At 41.7% G+C, this 24,364-nt stretch overlaps 1 protein-coding gene across 1 annotated transcript in view; it reads left to right on the forward strand.

Moving 5' to 3' along the window:
• Positions 1 to 1,426: 1,426 nt before the first annotated feature.
• Positions 1,427 to 24,364, forward strand: part of cdk18 (cyclin dependent kinase 18) — a 61,469-nt gene continuing 38,531 nt past the window's right edge. Inside the window, exons 1-2 of the mRNA XM_080000953.1 lie at positions 1,427 to 1,547; positions 23,365 to 23,500. Coding sequence (XP_079857079.1) covers positions 23,383 to 23,500 — 118 coding nt within the window. The 5' untranslated portion in view covers positions 1,427 to 1,547; positions 23,365 to 23,382. The remainder of the gene's footprint in view (positions 1,548 to 23,364; positions 23,501 to 24,364) is intronic.

A 24,364-nucleotide genomic window follows, 5' to 3' on the forward strand; every position in this document is an offset into this window, starting at 1 on the left:
GCCCAACACAAAGTACCGTCATAAAAAGCCATTGTACTCTTTGCTTGCGTTATAAAAAACGCCTTTTGACTGTGACAGAAAAAAAAAAAAGTTGTAGGCCTATGCAGTACACTTTTTCCTGCATATCTGACCCCTAAATATTCTGACAGGTGAGTCACTCCATTAGCAATACTTAAGTACAACAAAAGAGAGTTGGCAACCTAAAATGCTGGCGTAGCTACATTAACACAAAACTACACATACGCACACACACTTATATAGACGAGCACAAACTCATGCTGCTTTTGAGAATATCACATTAATAGCACAGGCATACTGTGTCATTTGTTTTTGAAAATTTGTTGGCTGATCTAAGCTATCTGTCTATCTATCTATCTATCTGTCTGTCTGTCTGTCTGTCTGTCTGTCTGTCTGTCTGTCTGTCTGTCTGTCTGTCATCTATCTATCTATCTATCTATCTATCTATCTATCTATCTATCTATCTATCTATCTATGTCTGTCTGTCTGTCATCTATCTATCTATCTATCTATCTATCTATGTCTGTCTGTCTGTCTGTCTGTCATCTATCTGTCTGTCTGTCTGTCTGTCATCTATCTATCTATCTATCTATCTATCTATCTATCTATGACTGATTCGATTTGAATTACACCAAAATAAATAATTTTGATAGAAATCTTAATATTTTTCAAACCCACTCTTGACATTATTCCGCCGAAATCAATTTTGAAGAATTAAGAACGAAATGACTCCTGTGAGAGTTCCATTCACAACTCACAGCCGAACCGACTCTTCTGACTCTTTCTGTCCTGCCCCCGGTCACCGTGCCTGCGTCACACCAACCGAATCAAACGAAAATCGAACCGCTCTCCCCCCCCCCCCCCCCCCCCCCGCTGAGCCACTCGTCAGGTACCGAATCCCGAAAGACGAGCGGAATCGTTCCTCGCAGGGTACGGCCGACCGGAGGAGGGGTGGGGGGGGGTGGGGGGGGGGGCGCGCTGTGATTGGCCGTTGCCGTAACAACAGGGGCGGGACAGGGGCGCGAGAAGGGGCGGGGACGCGCGTGGCGCACAGAACGCCTCTGCGCAGCGCCTCCTCCTCCGGCGCGTGCGCGTGTGTGCAGTGCGCGCGGTGCTCTTTGCGACACTTACGCTGTGGCGTACCTTCGCTGCGCGCGCCGCCGCTTGGAAGGGCATCGCTCGGCGGCACCCAGCTGTCACGTCGTGGTCGCGTCGTCCGCTGCCGGCCGGCTGTCAGCCTCGTTCCTCCTCCCCCTACTCCTTCTCTCCTTCTCTTCCTCCCCCTTCTCTTCCTCCTTCTTCATCCCCTCTTCCTCCGCTTTAACGGTGCCTGTCGCCGCCGCCGCCGCCGCCGCCGCCGCAGCTGGGGATTACTTCGCTCAGACCGCCGCATGGGAGGGCTGCAGAGCGACGGATAGAGAGACAGAAAGACAGCGGGGAAGAGAGAAGGCGAGAGAGTGAGAGGGAGAAGGAGAGAGGGAGAGGAGCCTGCCGCCCCCCTGCGTGGATGACCCCTTCACCCCCGTACTGTAAGTTAGTAGCACCTTGGTTTGCCGCCAGTTGGAAAACGCAACTCACCGCCCAGCGAGTAACTCTATCTGCCTGTTTTCAGTTCGACTGACAGCCTTACCCTGTCTGTCTGTCTGTCTGTCTGTCTGTGTGTGCATATGGTTTAAAAGGACAACACACCTAAATACCCACCAGCAGTAATAGGACAGTCCTCCTTATTAATCTGATAATTTTTCCCTCATAATCTTGAGACTTTAATGCCGTTTTAATTATCCTCTAATGTTGTGTGTGTGTGTGTGTGTGTGTGTGTGTGTGTGTGTTGGGGGGGGGGGGGGGGGTTACAGGTGTGCAAACTCAGTAGGTGTAAATTGAATATAGGAAAATGTGTCTTTTCTGGAAAATTAAGTGCACGCAAGCCCTCCATGTATCTGGTTTCGCCACCCCCCACACCTAATGAGGGGCACGCATCAGTGCTCAGGTGTAAACTGAGTTAGAGTGAGTGGCGAGACAGCAAGGACACTCTGAAACAGTAGTCTAATCCAGCACACAGAGAGAGAGAGAGAGAGAGAGAGAGAGAGAGAGAGAGAGAGAGAGAGAGAGAGAGAGAGAGAGAGAGAGAGAGAGAGAGAGAGAGAGAGAGAGAGAGAGAGAGAGAGATATCGCCTTAAGTATATTGTACATCCTGTTCATCTTGGCCTGTTTTGCAGGGCTAGGCTGGTTTGCTCAAACAAAACTTCCCTTTATCCGTGTGTGGGTGTGTGTGTGTGTCTGTGTGTGTGTGTGTGTGTGTGTGTCTGTGTGTGTGTGTGTCACATCAGGAAAGAATGGAATCCGATTTTTACAGTTGATTGTCATGTTTCATAAACAGAACAAGGACGGACCTGACATTCACAGGATGTCTGGAGGTCCTTAAGACATCCTAAATTCAGTTAAAAACCAAACAAATGTTAGGCCTTTAAAGTCACTACATCTGAATTAATAAGGTTTTAATTTCAACATAAGAAAATTATCTTGATTTTAGGTATTAGATAGATTATTCATACATTTTCTTGTATGAACATCACTGAAGATTCTCTGCATCAGAGACAAAATTTCTGATGTTATAAAACCCTCAACCTACTGCTGAAGCTAATACTCTACCTCTAGACCTGCTACACTATACCGCCTCTACAAAAAAAGGTTATGTTAGATTTATTCAAGCACTTCATCACCTACCTTTCTATCTAACATAAAGGACAGGGTTATGATATAACAGTTTATAGAATCATCCAGTTCAGTGGTTCCTAAACCTATGACAGTCTTCACACATTCAACCTCAAGCTGCGTACCCCCTCTAGCACCAGGGTCAGCGCACCCCACCCCCCACACATACATACACACTATATAGGATACATATATAATAGCCTAGACAGTGTGAGTTATGGAAATTTTTGCTCCTTATTTAGCCATCTCACATACCCTATTTGTGCACCAGCTCACGCATATAGTGAAAATGTGAATAGTGAAGTTTCAGTCTTAAATTGTTTTCCATTTAGTTTATTCAAGCGAGTAAAACATCACGTGGATGTATCGAACAGTTAGAAAATTTTAATGGACTGAAATAGACTGGCTCAGAATAGTCCCAGGCTAATTATTTTCACCGCCGTCAAAAAACTGTTTTTACCATCCCTAGTGATTCTTGGCATGAATGCAAAACAATTCAAAAGATTAGGAAATAAACAATTGTATTCTTATATAAATATTTGCTCTCATGCATGCATGTTGACTGAAAGTATACTTTATTTTACCAATATAAGGCTAGACCAATTAGATGACCATAAAATCACTGACATTCAAATTAACTCATTTTCCTTGGAATTCTATTTATACTACTTTTTTATTAAGTTTGGGGATCATATCAAGTCATCTGGATATTGTATGCCATAAGGAAGTTATCTCCATGTTAACAGTTTGTGTTAACACTGGCAAGCCAATGGCAGCCACACATAACTTAGTGATGCACAGAACTTAGTGATGCATAGAACTTAGTCTGGCGAACGACTGTTTTTATTGAGTGAATCGTCAGGAACCGAGGCGCAAAAAATATCTCTCTAAAAACAGACATCTGCTGCAGTCACAGTGATAGATGCGCACTCTGCACAATTTGTCATTTGCCAGTTGATGGGAAATTGTTTTGTTTAAAATTGTAATTCATTTTTACAAAAATGTTCCCGGGTCACAAGTCTCGAGCCCTCATTTTTTTGAAAATGCAAATCACATTTATTTTTTGGGCCTAACCTGACATCAGTCTTAATGTTCTTAAAATTCTTCTTAAAATTGTCTTAAAAAGTATTCAATTTAACTCTCTGATCCTCACAGACATGCTGATTCAGCCCGTTTGGCACCCACTTTGTCGAAAGTTCGAAGTTACAGTTGGTGCTAGACGTCAAGTGCACATCAATTATATACTGTTCACTCAGTTATTAAACCTGACTCATGGGATAATAGAGCAGTTGGTCAGCAAAAGGAAACTTATGCAAACAGGTTAAAGGGGCTTGTGGTGGGACAGAGCCTTCAGGGAGTTAATGTAAGTTGAGTTAATTGTGCTGTTTATGTTAGTAGAAACTATAAAGATAGGTTGATCTCTCCGCAAGACAACAATGTTTCCGCCACCATAAACAACAAGGGATTACTTTTACCTTGGTGGTCACTTCCTTCACTCTAGTCTTTTTCACATACTATACCTAGTGTAGAGCCTCACTAATAGTGAGGCTCTGAGTCCCATTCTAAAGCTTGCCAGTAGTCAAATTCACTGGTGGTAATTACATATATAAAAATGACTCACCTTTCAACCGATCAAAACTGTCTGGAATTGAAAACAATCTTCATGGAACATGATTACTGAATTTAAAACATAAGATGTTGTAGTCACTGTGTTATAAGCCATTTACTTCATTCTGGTGAAAAAAGCCTCTCTCTCCGATGGGGTTTATTGTGATTAAAAGAAAGCCACATTTTGTGGACAAAATGATAATCAGGGCGCTATAGATTATTCATTTTCAAAATCTGTAATACGATGCTACAGGAAAGTGAACTTTTGTTGCAGTATGCCTTTTTTCCACTAATGGCTACAACACTGGTTTGCATTATCCGTATGCCTGCACATACGTACATGTGCCTCAGACTCTTCTGTTTAAAGGTCTCCAGTGTCATCCTTGCATCAATAAAAATGTGCCACAAAATTTTTGTCAGTCAGGTACAAGTCAAGGGTAAAACCCTTTTACTTGGTTTGTTACGTAATTGTGTTTGAAAGCCTGTACTGTTTCTACGCTTGATGTAGCTTCAGCAAAGGGCCACATGCCTCTTGATTAACTTTAATAGAGGCTTTGTTATTTGACTTTGTAGGACTGCCTAACCCAGCGAGACCACTGAAACTTAATATTTCTAAGAAGTGTGTAATTGGACATGAGTTTTCAATGTGGAAGAACCACTGTACAATTTTAGGATTATGCTTAAAGATCATCTCCAGTCAATTTCTTGATATTGGTCGCCACCAGTGTTACTCAAAAAAGTAATTTATTACTCATTACTCTTCAAAAGTATTATTTTTACTTTACTTACCTGCCAACGGTAATTCGTTACACTACTCGTTATGTTACTTTTCCGTTATACCCCACAAAATTAGTAATTGCCTAATTTCTCCTCAATGTATTTTAGAGTATTTCTCAATAAAGATAGCATAAAGAGATTTGTCTTTGAAAGGTTGTAGTTGCTTTCTGGCAGAGACACAGAAGTGAGAAAAAAAGGTTTTATTTCACAGTGAGCAGGCATGTCACCTTGGATGATAATACCACACCATTAATTTTGAGGTTTTGGTACTTGTGGGTGTCTCTGCTCACAGGTAGGGGTTTAGGGAGGGAGACGGAGTCCTTTTTGCCGTGGGTCGCCAACATGGCGTGAGTTTTTATATCGAGCAACAAAGGGCTTGCTGGCCAGAAGTATAAATAAAAATCTCTAATAATAAGCACTCTGGCTCCTGGTCATTGACAAGCCTTTGCACCAATCCCCTCTGCAAGACAGACAGACAAACATTAAGAAAGCTCCCTGCCCCGAGTCGGACCAATCAGCGCCGCGTGGACGCTGATTCAGCCGATGCGAGGCAGCATGCTGTCGTCTGCAGCCGGTGCTTGACCAAGCCCAATGATCAGTTAGTTGTCAATTGTTTGCTGGTGATCTTGGAATTGATGTAGCAGGGAGTACAATAGAAAAACATTAGCTCAAACATGCAAAAAATACTGGTGGTGGCATTTTAAGGCTTAACTGGTCTCACTTAGGACTCCCAACTTTTAGAATAAGACTTTGATTCGAGATAAGACTTTGAGAGCAACAATCAGGTTGAAATTCAGGCATGACTATTGGCATATGAAACTAGTGTTAGACCTTGTACCTAGTGATGTTGTCATTTTGAGTACCATTTTTAGCAGGGGAGCAGTGAATGGGTTGGAAACCCAAATGTAGATTACTACCCTTGTATTTCTGATGTGGAGTAATGTTTATAATATGTCGAGTTGTATATCATTGAGCTCTGTAGTGACTGATGGTATTTGTCATACACTATCATATCTGCCACTTGGGTCCAGTTAGTTATACAGTCCTCATGTTTCTCTGTGTTTGTGTTTGTGCTTACTGGTAACATCATGAAGCCGATAAAATGACATTCTTACAAAACAGAGCACCCTATTCTACTTAACTGTAAAAAAAGATTACTTCTCTTCATCCATAGGCTGATTGCCTCCCATAGGTTATACCTTGTCAAAAGCACAAAACCATTTGGAAGCATAAAAGTGCTCCATTATCAAATCCCTTTAATTGTTCACTCAATATTTTCCCTCCAAAGATTCCTCGCATGTAGGCTGCTTGTGCATTCACAGCTAATCTCCCCATCTAATCTGAAAAAAATAAACACGGCCTTTACCTGAAGCAGCCGACGATATACAGTATATTAAAACACGGATCTTGGGCCTACCGAGCCCCTCACCAAGCACTCACAACGTGACAGGCCTGTCTGGTTAGGTGGTGGGCGCTGAACTTTGACTGCAAGGTCGTTGGCAGCTCGGCGCTGACAGGTCACTAATGCCTCACTGTTCTTGTCTCGTCATGCGGGACCTGCTGAGGTGTGGAGGAGCTTTCAGGTAATTGCAGCCTTTTCTCTCCCATGACTTCACGTATCTCGTGGTTGCTGCTGTCCACGATGGCTTATTACGAGGCCGGCGCCGGCCTGCGCTGACACAGAGGAAGGGCCACCTTGAGGAACGGTGTGTGTCCTGCATGCATGTGCGTGCACTTTGTCAGTGTGTGAGGCAAGTGAGTCACTGAGCTGAAACCCCGGAGGAGGATTTCACTTGACCAACATGCACGTCAAAATGATAGAACATAAACACTGTGATTGTGACAAAACACAAGCCGACAGATATAAAGGTCTAAAGCTGTGATATTGGGCTAAAATATATTTAAAGCTGTATTAGGAGATTTTTCTGTTAAGGAAATTGAATGAGAAGAAATGAATCTACCTCTATCTATCTCATCTATCAATCTCCTGACTAGGGGCCTTTCTGTGTAGAGTTTGCATGTTCTCCCAATGCTCACATGGGGTTTCCTCCTTGTAACATCAATAAAGACCCCCACCAAAAACATGCAGAACATCGTCGTCTGACCGGCAATGGATACTTGTAATTGGTGCCCGGGCACCTCGCTGTATGCTGCTCACTGCTCCTGGCTGCCCCTCAGAGGAAGGACAAGCCAGGATGCGTTAAAAGCAGAGAACTCATTTACCGGCCACCATTTGAAGCATGTGTGTGTTAGTCGCCGTTATCGCATGAGTGCATTTTGTGGTGTGTGTGCCGTGTTATAAATAAAGTCAACTTTGAATGTATTTATAAATGCATTCTGATCAATGAAGTACAATCTTATCTTAAATGCCGAAACAGAAGCCACATAGAGAGACATTTTTGCTCTTCTGTTGTCAGGAGGTGATTTTGTGGCAGATATATTGGTATTTTCAGCTCAGGAAGCTGCTGTTTTTGCATTACGATTCATCACAACAGTGTTCCCCAAGAAACTATAGAAAGCCTTCTTCCAATGATGTCGAGCAGATGTAGCCGACTGGATATGTACAGTGTGAGTCTAACAGTGTGTGTGAGTGTGCACTATTTACATGCATGGATGTTATGTTTTGCCTTATTCATAGGCCTCATAATGTGTTTGTAGTGTTAGTCCTGTGAAGTCCTTTGCCCTCTTCCATGTCATGTGTTTGAAAGGGATGCATTTCATCTCCTCAACACGAGATCATGGAAAGGAATTACGTTCAAAGGCAAACCTTTATACATGGCCTGTGGAGTGTTGTGTTGCTTGTGTTGTAGCCTGCTGTTTCTTCAAGCAACCGATAACTGTGCCTGATCTTATAACTTCCTGTCATGTATTGAAAAAATGTGTAAATCTTAATAATGTAATAATTAGTAACAGAATAAAAATATAAAAAAATGCACAAATAAATAAAAAAGTTAATTAATTAATGATTTACTCAATTATAATGACTGTAACATTAATCTCTTTTCACCATCCTATTGTTCTGTAACTTGAGTCATAGAATTGTAATTACAGTAGTATACCTGCACATAGAGAAGTAAAGCAGTAAGCACCTATTGCAAGTGGAAAGAGGATTTGTTGCATTTCCTTCATATCCAGTTTGCAGTTTTCTGGTTATTGCCTGTTCTTCACAACATGTTTGACATTGTGTCTTACAAGTTGAACAAAGCCTTCTTGATATCAAAGATGTACACCTTATTCTCTTTGAGCCACTTGGCTTTACTTTTATTGTACTTGTAACATCAGAAACCTTACCTGTCGCACAGGGTACAGACCTAGCAGCACCACAGTCAGAACTTGAATCTTTCAACCTACTGTACGAGTGATTGCTTAGGATTTACATTTGGCCATTGAAGCAGCACTAGTTGCCAAATGAGGGCATTAACCAGTTACGTTAAATCAGCTTAGTGTTTGCATGTTCTCACTTCAGTAGTTACATCCACCTCTCTTCATTTATTCATTTATTCATTCATGTATTTATCCATCTATCTATCTATCTATTTATTTATTTATTTATTCAGTAGTTAAGTTAGTGTACATTTTGTGACTTTTAACCTGCAAGTTTTTTGTCATTTGTGACACTTTGCGTCTCAATAGAGCAGGTAGATCCTGAATGCTCTACATTGCCATCAAAGACACACACACACACACACACACACACACACACACACACACACACACACACACACACACACACACACACACACACACACACACACACACACACACACACACAAGGAAGCTTTCCAAGATTCAAGAGGTTTACTTTTCACATACATATACATACGTTCATACATATATGCAGTAAAATGACTAAACCGAACATAATAGCTTAACGTATTCCTACCGAGCTAACTAACTAAAACAAACTGATTCCTAAAACCTAATGCAGTTAGTGAATAGAATAATATTAACAAAATAAAATTTAAATAAAATAACACTCAAAACGATAATACAGAGTGGGGGTACAAAATAGAAGTGAAGGGAATAGAGTTATGTATATGGGATTTGGGCTATTTGTATATACAGATATGTGCATGTGAATAAAGTGAGTATGGAGATATACAGTACAGTATACAACTGTACGATGGAGATATACAGTACAGTATACAACTGTACTACACAGCAATACAGTAACACCGAACAGAACAGCAATACAGTGCAGTGTACAGTAACCCAGAATAGTGATACAGTATGTAGTACAGTATGCTACATACAGTACAGTAAGGCAGTGGGGCCTGTGTGAGTGTCTCAGTGCTTTTTTTTAGGACCCCTGGTGAGTTCAGCCTTGACAGTCCTTATGGCTTGCGGGAAGAAACTCCTTCTCAGTCTCTCTGTTCTCACTGTGTGACTGCGGAGGCGCTTGTTTTGTGCTTCTTTCACAGTTTTGTTAGTGTACAAGTGATTAGTCAAAAGCTAAAGGAGTGATAAGACATACTCTAAATAAGGCAGACTGAATGATAAAGGGTGAATGGGTTAAGTCAGCCAGGGTGAGCCTATTTTATGTACTACTCTACTGTATTTGGCACCAAGACCAGCGCAATGTGAAGTCAAAGCAGTCCCTTCTAAGCTAAAGCATAGAAGGATTTTTCCTCTGTACCGCAGGCATTAGTGGAAGATATTACTGTTTCTGACATCAGTCCCAGTCTCTTAACAGCTTCATCAGGGATCTTGTCAGCTTTGAGCTGCCCGGACGCGCTGACTGTCACTTAGCTGCCCTTTAACTAGACTGTTGTTCATCCAACCAGTTACCAGCTTGGCGAAGCAAAGTCAAAATACAGAAAGCTCAAAGAGGTTGTGGTCAGATGTACTGCGATAAAGAGTCTGGCTGCAGCATAAAAGGGCTTATACAAGAGCAGCAAACAGAAAAGTGTTCATGCACATGGAATCAGGCTGTATGCAAGGAGGCTATGAATGCAAATTGTGAATGGTGATTCTTATGAAAGGTGCTAACCTCCAAAGTAGGGATTCACAATATATTAATCTTGTATATGTGATATGAAAATGCTAAATATACACATTGAAAAAGCCTGTTCAATTTGCTCAAGCTGAGCTGGGAATCGAAGCAGCCGAGCAGAAACCTAAATGTTTAGTTTTAAGCCTCAATGAAATATGAATGCTACTCTCAAAATAGTATTATATTTGTATTTGAATCTGGGCCCTTAGTTGTGTTAGTAGAAAAGTTTTGAATTTCTTCCTCCAAGAGGAAGTGGATTTAACATACTGTATTACTATATTCAATAAAGCCAATAAAGCCAATTGAACACATCAACATTACACGCACATAATAGAATTACACACAATCAATGTGTAACGATAATGCTTTTATTGCAACCTGTGTGCAGTCAACGTCTCCAATGACATCTGGGAACCTGACAATGGAATGGAATCATTTGTCAGTTGTTTGTGAAGGACCAGCGCACAGAGCGAAAAGAGAGTGGCGCGTTGTTGACGCTCAAACTACATCATAAAAGCACTGGATTTATCCAAGGTTTCTCAGAGACAGTCTTTTAAAGACTAAGTGTTGCAAGTTGTCGAGTCTGCAGTCTCTTTATAGGCGAGGTAAATGAAGTAAATAGCTGCTACTACCGGCATTGTGCTGCCTAATTGCGCTATTGGCAGTGTTTTCCTTTTACAGAATGTAGGGAGCAGCCATTACTGCTGGCTCATACCTCATAGGACAGATTTTCTTTTTCATCATCTTGTAGTTTTTGATACCGAATTTCTATATAGTGAGCAGGGCTAATATTTACCTCATCTGAAGGGGGTACCAGGCCCTTATTGGAAGCAGGCTTAACATTTGCAAGTTATATCAATAAGTTGCCGTACTTGACGGGTCACAAGTGAATTGGATCATTTTCACTTTTGGCTCCCAAATGGCTCTTCATTCAATACCATTTCTGGGTTTTATAATTCAGCCAAGTTTAGCAATATTTTGACCTTTGATTGGTATGTGTGCACATCTATCACTTAAATTATTTAATGTCATTATACTAGACCTTATCATTTGCAGAATACCTTAATTAATATAAAACAACATTTTTACATTTATATTTAAATGGCGCACCATACAAAGGTCTCACAATGCTTTGCTCTGACTGTAATGTTAGTACCAAAGTGAAACAAATAAGAAAAAAATAAACTGACCCTCAGATGCCAGGCAGCTCCCATCGTCCACAGGAGCCGACTCATAGAACCAACACATCACTGTGCAGAAAGGATCTCCAGTACACCACACGAACAGTGACGGGCACCAAGCCGCCACAAGTGATGAAATATATACATAGAATTTTATAAAAAAGCTAGTTTACTTATTTTGGAGAGAGAAACTGATCCTTTTTTGGTATCGACCCTATTGATGCTAGAATCGATCTTCAAAACGAGACCTAGTATCGAAACTCTTGATATCGATCTGCCCACCTCTATTAAATATTTAACTTGTGCCAAGACGGGTCATGAATATTCTTGTATGCACAAACCAGCTCAGCGAGATTTGCCTCAAACTTCTCTTTTTTGAAATGAAATGAAACGAGGAGAAACCCTCCTAACACCGTCACAAAATGTCAGGGGTGCAGGATGTCACGTAGGTCCCAACACCCTCCGTTTAATAAGTATATTTGATCCTATTTTAGTATGAATTTTAAATAAACCTTCCGTCTGGGTGCCATGCCATGCAAACAAATGTGTGGTGAAAATAAGTGATCTGCTACGCAGCAGTAGGAAATGGAGTAAATTAAAAACATCTACAATGAAAACACAATGTTTTATTTGCTTTGTTTGGGAGCGGAGCTCCGTACTGGAACAGCGCCGCAGCTCTGAGCAGTTTTCCCCCGGTCTTTTTTTTTAGGCATGCTTGTATTTGTTAGTGTAGACCATGCCCCCAGCATTTATTAGAGGCCCGTTTTTTATTTGACTATCGGTTTTGGAAATCCGGATTTGACCTTCGCCAAGTATTTTCTTTTAAGTGCACCACTAATCACAGATTCTTTTCCATCTAGTGTAGCCCTCATACAACCAACAATAACAACCGCAACACAAGTGGCCCATAATGCACATGGTTGTGGCTTGGAGAACAATAGACTAGTCTGCTGCTGACCCAACAGCGGGAGGTGTTTGCTCTTCTCTCATAGCCCTTGGTGTACAGTAGATCCACTGTGCACACACAGACATGGAGAGGGTCGCATGGGATGGGATGGCATGGGGAGGGAAAGGGGTGGAAAAAACAGTGTGAGTCCACACTTGAGTGAGAGTGGGAGACAGAAAGACAGAGGGATTATATTGTTACTGTCTATGACTATGACAGTAACACTTTAGGCTCAATTGAAAACCACTGCACCCCACCCAAAAAACAGGGCATGCTGTCTGCATGCTGCAGATGCAAACTGCATGTGGATAAGAGAGCAAGAGATAGGGAGGGAGAGGGACAAAGACAACACAATGAAAGAAAGAAGGGAGCATTTGTTGTCTTGTGAAGCTCGTCTCTGGCCGCTGGCAAGCGAGATGGTGGGAATAAATCAAAAAGTTTTTTTTATCACGGTTGCCTCCTGTTGACTAGGGGTGGTAAGATTTGGGGTGCGACCACAAGGAGAGAAACATGACATGATGTGAGTATGCCATGACAGAACGTGATACAAAGGATACAAGGCTTTTCCATACATTTTTTTTCATTATTAATTTAAAAAAATAAAAATAAAATTGTATGATAAGTTTGAGGATAAACAAGGATTATTAAAACATGGAGAGCCAAATGACAAATGTTTTCGTAGCTGGGATTTCTGGAAAATCTTTTCACATTTAATTTTCTTCTATGTAGTTGATTCGCAAAACATATCATATCAATTAAATAGGCATCCAAACCAAAACAGTATTTGAACACTTTGTAATTACAAGTTTGACCTTTTTCAGGTGCAATATACTGTAATACTTTACCAACTCAACCAACTTACAGAATTTATGGATCACCTTTCTTTGTGATGAAAACAAAACCAACGCCAAAAAAGCATTTAAAATATGTGCACAATATAATTAGAGATGATTACAGATGTGAGAAAACAAGGCCATCTCAAAGGCACTGAACAAACCTCAGAGCTCAGTGTAGTCCAACATACAGATGTGGAAAAAATATGAAGCTACAGCCACACCGCCCTTAGTTAGGCCACCGTCTAAAGTTAGTCACCGAACAGGGATGACACTTGTTAGAGTGGCTGCTGCGACGGTAACTGTCACTCCGACTGAGCTGCACTAGTCGGTAGCTGAGATTGAACATGATGTTGATGTCTTAACATTCTCCAAGGCACTGCACAAAAAATGGCCTTAATGGAAGAGTGGTAAGAGTGGGAGAAGCCTGGCTGAAAAAAGAAAAAATGTCCTTGCCCGTAAAGAATTTGCAAAATGACTTGCAAAGATGTGGCAGGAAGTCTTGTGGTTTGAAGTGGAACTTTTTGGCTTGAACACTACAGTAAGTGGTATGTATCAGCCATATCAGGCAGGTAACACCTCCCCACTGTAAAATATGGTGATGGTAACATTATTTTATGGGGATGGGACTGGCAGTCGGGTCAGGATTGATGGGAAGATGATTGGTGCTCAGTACAGAGAGATCCTGGATAAAAACCTCTTCCCCTACACCAGAAAGCTTCAACTGGGGAGGAAGTTTCTCTTTCAGAAGGACAACGACCCAAAACACACTACCAGAGCAAGGCTGGAGTGGGTTAAAATGAAAAAAATGTATGTCCTTGTAGGATCCAGTTGTCCAGGGACAGCTTGAGTAATTTTGCGAGGAGGAATGGGCAAATCATGCTCCATTGCATTTGAGACTAATCCAAATAGACGCGTGGAAAAAAATAGATGATTACTCGAATAAAAAATTGGGGGGGCTTAAACAAACCCACCTGTTTCGTGGTTAGAGCCATACTGTGGTGCTCGTTTGTGGTTTTTTTTTAACTAACACTGTCACTGTGTGTGTGTGCGCTACTATCGCAGATGGTAATGTAATGATCCCGAAGAAAAAGGTGGTGTCAAGCTACTTTTGTTGTTTTTCCTGATGTCTTTAGATATCTTCAGGTTAAAAACACCTGCAATACAGCTAATTTAACACTGTGGGTGGTTTGACAAGAAGGTAGCCACTGTTTCCTCTGTTTCTCTAAAATTACCCATCAGACAGACATACAGTATGTGCTCTGTAACCTGCTGCGCCTTTGGCACTGTCTCCTTCGTTCTAACTCTTGTGCCTCACAATTGACAGGTCACACTCTCTATCAGTGCTGGAAATTGCTTTAGTGTTTACTTTTGCTGCCTCTCTGCCTCGGTAACCTCTCTTTGCTTTTGACGCCGTCAGGGAGAAGTTGCGAAAGCCACACTTTCAGAGATAGCTGGGAAATTCTCGGAGTAAGAATCAAACAATTACCGTTTAAGCAAATAGCCTTCAAAAAAGCATGCAAAAAAAAGTCAGCATTCAAGCCCATGGCACATTCAGACATCTTTTGTACGGCACCATAAAGTCATTCTCGCATCATTATCAGACATGTTATCATATGTTACAAAGGAATTGCGCAGTTGCAATATCGGCTCGAAGACAGATTAGATGGGATGTGCAGACTGATACCATCCCGTTTTTGATAAGGCTAAAGTCCTGGCTGGTACTGTACAAGGGCGCGTTTGAGTATGGCCTGGCTTGAAAATAAAAAACACAATACAGAACCCATCCTTTATGGCTCATCTGAACACTTTTAACCAGCCAGCTAGGTCGTTCAAATATTCAATTTCAATGAATAGAAAGGATGAAAGAGCAAACAAGCTAAATTGAGTGCTACAGAGTGAGGGAGGGTGAGAGACAGAGAGTGGGGAAAATTAATGGTCTGTGTATGCACGTACACACAACACACGTGCATCGTGTGTTTTGAGCATGGGCTACTGGATATGTATGTCATATTTCTGATGACTGTGACCACTGACCTGTAAAAATAAATAGAGGCTAAACTAGCCCTGCATACTTTTCTATTGGCTGGCCCCATTCTGAATAAGCACCCACAGCCGACAGCACATTGCTATATTTCCATGTTGTCAAGGCTGGCATCTGTCAAATGACAGATAAAAAAAAAAGAAGCCGCCCCACTATGATACTATTCTATGTTTTTAGAGGCAGTCCGACACTCTCAAACTCTCGGAAATACCTTTTTAATGCTTCATCAAATTAGGGCGTACAACCAACTGTTCTCTTGGATGCAGACAGTCATGAGCAGTACAAAATTGTCACTGAAGTCTGGAATCAGAGCATATAAAAAACCCAGAACTCCTGGTTCGAGAGGAACTTCCACATGTGTGCTGTGGCAGCTGCTTTGCTGTCAAATGGCACAATCAACGACACCAGAATTAAGAACAAGCGTGTTGGCTTGCATGATGCCTCCGATACATAGTGATGAAGGGAGTTCATGCAGTCATGAATTCATGTACTGTACATTCTGCACTCCTGATACTAAACTGCATTATGGAAGAAGAACTGGAACAATTTTGCTCGTCTGGTCATGGATATTGGTCCAAAACAGTCAGAGAAAAATAACACACAACGTCTGTACAGGTTACACTCATAGTGCCCAACTTATTAGCACACTCCTAGTTTACGAATTCAAATGTTCAAGTTCAAGTTCAAGAGAGATTATTTGTCACATACATATACATACGGTCATACATATATGCAGTAAAATGTCATGACACCCGGTGAAAATGTGTGTGCACATTTGCATATGCGTCTATTGATAGGTGCATGACAGTGTTTAAATTGTTATGGCAGGTTAAGGTTGTGATAACTGAAACACATCTTGTTGAAATTAAAAAAGAAAGAGATACTATGGGAAGAGAATGGGAGAGGGATGGGTGAGATCGAAGAAAAAATAGGCAGAAAGGAGAGTCTGGGTGCTGTTGTAAGCAGTGTTTCCCATATCCAGTAATTGCTGGTATTTGACCAGGAAAAGTCAGACATAGTTAAATCTGTCGGTAAAAATAATTCCCTCCAAGTACAATATGAATTAGTGCTGGGTGGATCACTTGATAATAAAATGTCCACAGATCTGTTCATTTCCGCGCTCGGCAAGTTGCATCGGGAAGCCAATCAGTTTGGACGATCTAAAGCTGATCTGAAAGCTTCACCTCTGACCAATCACGTTGGGGATATTTAAGTTCGGACCCAAAGCAGACGGTAAATATTCATGATATGGAATATGTCGACGTGACGTCCCGACGAAGAAGGACAACTCCACAAACCTTATTTTTTTATTAAGACCCACTTGCCATATTTCATTTGTTTTTGATTTGATCAAAATTTTATTTTTGTGAAATGATAATTAAAGCAGCCGCACTTGCTACTTATTGTTCACGAACGGATATTTCAAGAAGTAATATTCATAATTTTAAATTATTTATTTTTAAAATAGCTTAACTGACGGGACTTATTTTATTTTGAATATTCAATAAAAAATATCATACATCAACATGCCTTTATGATCTCATTCTCTGCTTATCAATTGTTTTTATACCCAATAAACACATTTAATATTTGACCGGAATCGCTCCCATTTGTCGGGGCAATTGATATCTTCCAGGACATGTTGACCAGCACCAATTTTTTCTCAAGGAAACTGGTTGCAAGTTTGTTATTGTCCGGGGAGGATCGCGACGATGCTGTAAACTGAGGCAAGCTGGCACCTTGCTTTTCAACAGAGTGGGTACGGTGGCACACTGCAGTGGGTACAGTGGCACAGTGCATTGCACTGCCGCCTCTCAGCAAGAAGGTCCTGGGTTATCTCCTGATTAGGGGCCTTCCTGTGTGGAGTTTGCATGTTCTCCCCATGTTCTCCCCCCTGTTTCCTCCATGTAACGTCAGTAAGGACCCACCAAAAACATGCAGAACATCGTTGTCTGACCAGCGATGGACATTTGTAACCAGGTCCCCAGGTGCTTCGCTGTATGCTGCCCACTGCTCCTGTCCTTCCCCAAGAGGAAGGACAAGCCTGGATGGGTCAAATGCAGAGAACTAATTTCACCCGCCACCATTTGAAAGATGTGTGTGTTGGTTGCTGTCACTGCATGAATGCTTGTTGTGTGTGACAAATAAAGATTCTTTTTCTTAAGATGCAGCTCTGAAATTGTGTAGTAACACACAACCTTGGGCCAACCACAGCCTGCCATTGAGAGAGAGAGAGCACCAAAAACATTTTATGATTGGCTGGACGTGCTAGGGCCCCAGAATGCACCCTTATCCAAACAGAAGAGTCTGTTGTCTCTAAACAAGATAAATGGACCAATTTGCTATTCAGAGGGCATGCGTGTGCACATGCAATGGGCACGCACTTGTAGATTCTGGCAAAAGGACACACAATTAGCAATTTTCTCCATAAAGAAACATGCACTTAAGTTGTACTGGCAGGGTGGATAAAGCAAGAGACCTGTAGTTCAATTCCAGGCACCGAGGCAGGGTAATGGAAAAGTGAGGAGAGGAAGACACTTTTTTATCAGGGTCACATCCATCCTGAGCAAAGCCCAAAGGCTTTGTGCAGCCCTAGTTGGCAAGAATACGAGCACTTACTGAAAGGTGAGTTAATGATTTGGTGACAAAGACACCACAGCTAATTTTTACCCGCATTTGGCAGGTTGGCGGGTGTTAATATCAAGCCCTGTGTATCATGACTGATTTGATAATTGTAGATGTCCAGGCTTAAAATAACCATAGTGGAATGAAAAAGGTTGGGCACCCCAAAATGCTTGTTTCAATGATGAATGAATGTTTTGATGGTCCCAGACCGTAACACAGTTTCCAGTAAAGTTGCCCATGTTTTTTGTTCGCTCTGCTTTATAGAAACAATTATACGTAGCTAATGTAGAAGAACTGGAGGGACTGTCCCGGGACTTCGCTTGTGGTTGATGTACCAGTGGCCTCTTTCATTTTCATTGTGCCTGATGCTAGCCAACTATCCATTTTGATTATCACTGCAAGTTCAAAATGTACAGATACATGTCAGTCGTGGTCCGGCTTGGATGTAGTACACCCTAACATAAGTTCCTATCTATCAGTGATGGTACATTTTTGAAGGTTTTAAAGAAAACATACCATGAAATTATTATTTCTTTTTACATTTAAGAACGTTTTTGTATTTAATATATATATATATATTTTTTTCAATAGATTCTATGTGTTTTGCCCATGATTTGGCAGCCCACTTGTGGGCTGCAGCCCATAGGTTGGGAATTGCTGCCCTAGGTCTTTGTCTTGCTGAAATACCCAGCCCAGTGTCTTCACTGAGTCTTGAACATCAGCCTCTAGAATCTCTTGATATTTGATGGAATCCATTCTTCCTTCCATGCCTACCATATTTCCTGTGCACCCAGCTGCCTCTCCACATCATAAAACTGTAGCTCCACTGCCATGCTTGACAGTTGGTAAGATGTGCATCTCTACAAATGCTTCACCCCTTTTTCCCCAAAGATGCCTTCTTAAGGTGCGACTAACAATATAATGTTGGTACTGACTTTTGTCAGTCAGTTCATTGTTCCAGGCTTCAGGCTTCAGACTTCAGACAAGGCTTCAGAGTTCTCAAGGTTTTCTTTTGCATACTTCAGACACTTGATTTTGTGATGACGTTATTGGGAAGGCTGGCAACTCTGCAATGGATATCTTGGCTCAATATTTTATAAAAATTTGAAATAAGAAATGTCCGCTGCTGTCTTCTGCAGCTCTTTTGCAGTAATGTGTGGGTTAATCTGAGCATTTCTCACCAGGTTTTGGGTCAATGTATCTGTCTTCCAAGAAAGATTCCATTTATCTTAATTTATCTGTTCCATTTATCTTCCATTTTATGAGGATGTTTTTGGCTAAAAAACAAAAACAGACTGATAGCTGACCCTAGTCAACCAATCATTAACCGTTATCAGACAAGATTAATATATTAGGGCACAGTCCCAAAAAAAAAATGTACAGTCTTTTTTATTGGACTTTACAAATTGTGATTATAAATAAGGGGAATCATAAATACAGTGGGGGAAATCATTATTTGATCCCTCAGTGATTTTGTAAGTTTTCCCACTGACAAAGAAATGAATGGTCTATCATTTTAGTGGTAATTTTTGGTAGGTTTATTATAACAGTGAGAGACAGAAAATCCAGAAAATCACATAAAAAAAAAAAGATATAAATTATTTTGCATTTCATTGAGTGAAATAAGTATTTGATCCCCTACCAACCAGGCTCTGGCTCCCACAGATTAGTCCTCTTGCTTTAAGAAAGTACTCCTAATCTCAACTTGTTACCTGTATAAAAGACATCTGTCTCAGCTTGTTACCTGTATAAAAGACACCTGTCTCAACTTGTTACCTGTATAAAAGACACCTGTCCACAGAATCAATCAATCAGACTCCAACCTCTCCATCATGGGCAAGACCAAAGAGTTGTCTAAGGACATCAGGGACAAGATTGTAGACCTGCACAAGGCCGGAATGGGCTACAAGACCATTGGCAAGAAGCTGGGTGAGAAGGATACAACCGTTGGCGTGATTATTCGAAAAAGGAAGAAACACAAAATGACCGTCAATCTCCCTCGGTCTGGGGCTCAACGCAAGATCTCACCTTGTGGGGTATCAATGATCATGAGAAAGGTGAGGGATCAGCCCAGAACTACACAGGGGGAGCTTGTTAATGATCTCAAGGCAGCTGGGACCACAGTCACCAAGAACACCATTGGTAACACACTACGCTGTAATGGATTAAAATCTTGCAGCGCCCGTAAGGTCCCCCTGCTCAAGAAGGGACATGTACACGCCCGTCTGAAGTTTGCCAATGAACACCTGATGATTCAGAGAATGCTTGTGAGAAGGTGATGTGGTCAGATGAGACCAAAATCGAGCTCTTTGGTATCAATGCGACTCACCGTGTTTGGAGGAAGAGGAATTCCGACTACGACCCCAAGATCACCATCCCCACCGTCAAGCATGGAGGTGGAAGCATTATGCTTTGGAGGTGTTTATGTGCTCAGAGGACAAGTCGACTTCACCGCATCGAGAGAAAGATGGATGGGGCCATGTACCGTGAAATCCTGGGTGACAACCTCCTTCTCTCAGCCAGGACACTAAAAATGGGTGGTGGATGGGTTTGAGATGTGTGCAAACCTGGTAATCAACTACAAGAAACGTCTGACCTCTCTACTTGCCAACAAGGGTTTGCTGGATTTTCTGGATTTTCTTTTTGATATCTGTCTCTCACTGTTATAATAAACCTACCAAAAATTACCGCTAAAATTATCGACTGTTCATTTCTTTGCCAGTGGGCAAACTTAAAAAATCAGTGAGGGATCAAATAATTATTTCCCCCACTGTATATTTTTATATTGGAACACAGCTCTCCGTGCCCCCTGATCTTGGAGCCGCGCCCCATTCCTCCTAATCAAATAAAAACTGTATTTTTTTTTAGTTGTTTTATTTGGAGGAACGGGGGCAGGGGACTGAGGAACTCGTACCCCGTTCCTCTGTATGCCCTTGAGCCCGCATTACAATTATAAATAAGGGGAATCATAAATATATTTTTATACGCAAACACGGTTCATCATGCGCCCATATCACGGATAACCACGCCCCGTTCCTCCAAATAAAACCAGTGTGTTTTTTGTTTTATTTGGAGGAATGGGGATGGGGCGCAGAGAAACTCATGCCCTGTTCCTTTGTTCTGTTTAATTTTTGATAATAAACGGTTGATAATAAACGGTTTAGGTGATAGTATTAATTGGTCGAAATTCTTAATGTTGGTTAATGGTTAAACTGTTCATTCAATTTTTGTGCCGTTTACCCTGGTCCGGGTCGCAGAGGCAGTGGAAGTATTGGAGTAACATTTAAATGTTTGGAGAATTTTTTTATAGCCTTGTCCTTGGGCTCGGTTACACTTGTCATTTCAATGCAACTTTTGTGATCGGCACCAGATCGGCTCACAGACCTAGCGTTCTGACTTGAATGTAAGCTCTATTATTATTATTACTTTGTGGTTAATATGATGCTGGGTGCCATGGAACCCTTTTGTTATTTTAAAGTATATTTAGTGGTAGGTCCCGGACCAGACGTGCAATTTTAAAGTTAGCGTAGCGAAGGCGATCAGTGTACTTGTGCATAACAATGCTGAGTGCGATCTTGGTTCCCGTCCAGAGAGTTGTATGTGAGCGCGCATATTGTAAACAGGCCCTTCACCAACACCAACTGGATGCTGAACTTCCAAATGGGAAAAGATTCCTTTGAGCAACATCATATGATTCTACCTAAGCATCTCTAGTGCCAGCACACTCACCTCTGCGCACCCTTTTCTGTGCACCCATCCGGTGACTTTCCTGTGAGTTTTGTTTGCGGTGGGATCAGTGGGGTTTGAGGGAATGGGCCGTGGTTTGCTGATGTAGCCAGTGATCTGTTCACTGTACTTCTATGAAATCCTATCACAATGCGAGCCAGACCACCTTGAGATGAGGTCTGGCTGAACGCATCTCAGATGATGTCAGATCCGATCTGATACTGTCCAGACCTGACAGTTAATGCGGTCTGTCCTGATCAGATCACAAAAGTTGATGCAACAAGTGTTAAGGAGCCGTTGTTGGTGGAAGTGAACTATTTTGATTCTGACATCCTTGGACAACTCATTAACTCTAGACAGAACAGCCACTGCAGTCTTTTATTTTATAAGGCATGGAATGACCTTAGAATAAAAAACAATAATATTTAACTGACACTAAAGCCCTAAGGAATAAATTACCTGGGCAGTCTGGTATTCATAAAACTCATTCTAAAAGGTAAGAGTAATTTAGAAGGCTTCCCAAACCTTTGCAAAGGGCATTTTTCATTTTTTTTTACATGTGGAAACAAAAAAAAAAAAAAGTAGTCATGCTTTTAGTTTTGAGTAAAGGTGTCATATTGATATTAATTGTAGAATACATTTTGACCTGACTGTAAAATCAGTTTGGGAACATGAAACATGTACTGCACATTCCTGAAATCAATGTCTGTTTCATCCTGTTTCATTCACAGGACACTATACTTAAATGAGACACACGTTACGACCATATGATCAGAATAATCATTTGTTTGTGCGTTTGCATTGAGGAGGTTTGCGGGGGCATCAATTTACATGCATGCTTGAATCCATTCACACGGTCAGCAGTCTGGAGGTGTTACAGGTGCTGTGCCTGGGCAAGTGATCCACCAAAGCCTGCTGATTGTTCTGAGACCCAGTAATACCCTGAGGGGTTATCAAGTCATAAAAATAGCAAGGGGATGGGTATTCGGGAGTCTCCTGGCAGGCACACTAAATACTCAGGTATCGAAATAATGAGGGTGGACATGCTCATGCTGATGCACACACGCAGACCTTCCATGAGAGAGAGAGAGAGAGAGAGAGAGAGAGAGAGAGAGAGTAAACACATCGGGGCGGGCTACCGGTTATGTAATCTGTGGAGCGAGCAGCGGTCCATGTCATAAATGAGCAGACCATTGATCAGCCTCCATCCCACGGTTATTGCCTCATTAGAAAGAGAGAGAGAGAGAGCGCGCAAGCAGCCTTCATGGAGACATCACGAGCTGCCTCAATGTGTACTCCTATTGTGTGGGCGGCTTTCCTAGTGCTCGGTACTACTGTAGGTTTACAGTATGATCACCAATTTACAGTGGCCTAGGGGACTCTGTAGTGGCTAGTTTGATTGTAGGTGGCGTAAGATTTTATTCATTTTTTGCTTTTCAAATTAAGCAACTACATTCATGGGGGAAAGTTCTCTCTTTACTTATTTTTTGTGGCGTCAAAAACAAGAAAAAAAACAATAAAATAAGGCGCTGGAAAGCTTTTTCCATTTTGGGATTGGGCTACTGTCAGTTGGCGATGGCTGACCTTGTGAATGGGTCTGGATGAATGTGTGAAATCAAGGGAGAAATAGACATGCAGACAGATGGATGCATTGATGGATAGATAGTAGGATTAGAGGATCAGTACATGTATTATTCAATAGACAGTGATGGAGCAGTGATAAAAAATGTGTCCTGGCATTCATAACTGTTCCCGCCCGAACTAAAGGAACCATGAAGTGTTTTGAATAGAGGCACTGTACTGTTTATGCGCAGTGTGAAACCTGTGCGCTCTCTCTGTTTTTATTTCCCTTGGCATCATCGCCTAACCACCTCCCTCCCACTCACCCTCTCTCTGTCCAGACCCTGCTCCTTGGCACCATGAACAAAATGAAGAACTTCAAAAGGCGTTTCTCTCTCTCCGTCCCACGCACAGAGACCATCGAGGAGAACGAGTTTACCGAGCAGATTAACCAGCTCAACATCCGACACACTCAGGGTAAGTGTGACATTGGTGCCAACTCTCCTCTCACGTTCTCTGAACTTCCACTTACCTAACATACCTCAACACACACATTAAGAACCAGCTAAATTACCAGAGGGTGGGTGGGTTGAAGTTGTCCAATGTTGTTAAAGCAGTTGCTCTCTTTGGATTTTCCTCATAGTTTTAATCGTATGCTTGTTCATTTTACCACTCTTAATTTCCAAATCAGAGACACTCATATAAGATCATCCAAGAAAGTTAACGTTAATTTAAGGTTCAGTGACAATAAGACATTAAACTATATACCCAAGTAAGGTGAACAGTTAGTAAAAACCTCAGGCAGGAAGTGCCTGAACTGTGACTGCACAACGACTTAATGTGCCCTTTAAATAGCGTTGTGTGATCGTGTGATCTGGCACATCGTAGGGTCGCTGAACAGTTTGTTAGGAACACCTGTACACCTACTTATTCATGCAATTATCTAATCAGCCAATTGTGTGGCAACAGTGCAATGCATAAAATCATGCAGATACAGGTCAGCAGCTTCAGTTAAAGTTCACATCTACCATCGGAATGGGGAAAAAATGTGATCTCGGTGTTTTCAACCCTGGCTTGATTGTTGGTGCCGGACGGGCTGGTTTGAGTATTTCTGTAACTGGTGATCTCCTGGGATTTCCACACAACTGTCTGTTAAAGTTTACTCAGAATGGTGTGAAAAACAAAAAACATCCAGCGAGCGGCAGATCTGCAGACGGAAATCGCCTTGTTGATGGTAACAGAGAAACAGAGAATGGCCGTAAGAGTGGGCCAAAGAAAAGAAAAGTCCACAGTGAGTGCCGAGTGTTTAATAAGGGATGGACAACTAAATACTTTTTTACC

This window comes from Zeus faber (assembly GCF_960531495.2).
Source record: "Zeus faber genome assembly, chromosome: 5".
NCBI lineage: Eukaryota > Metazoa > Chordata > Actinopteri > Zeiformes > Zeidae > Zeus > Zeus faber.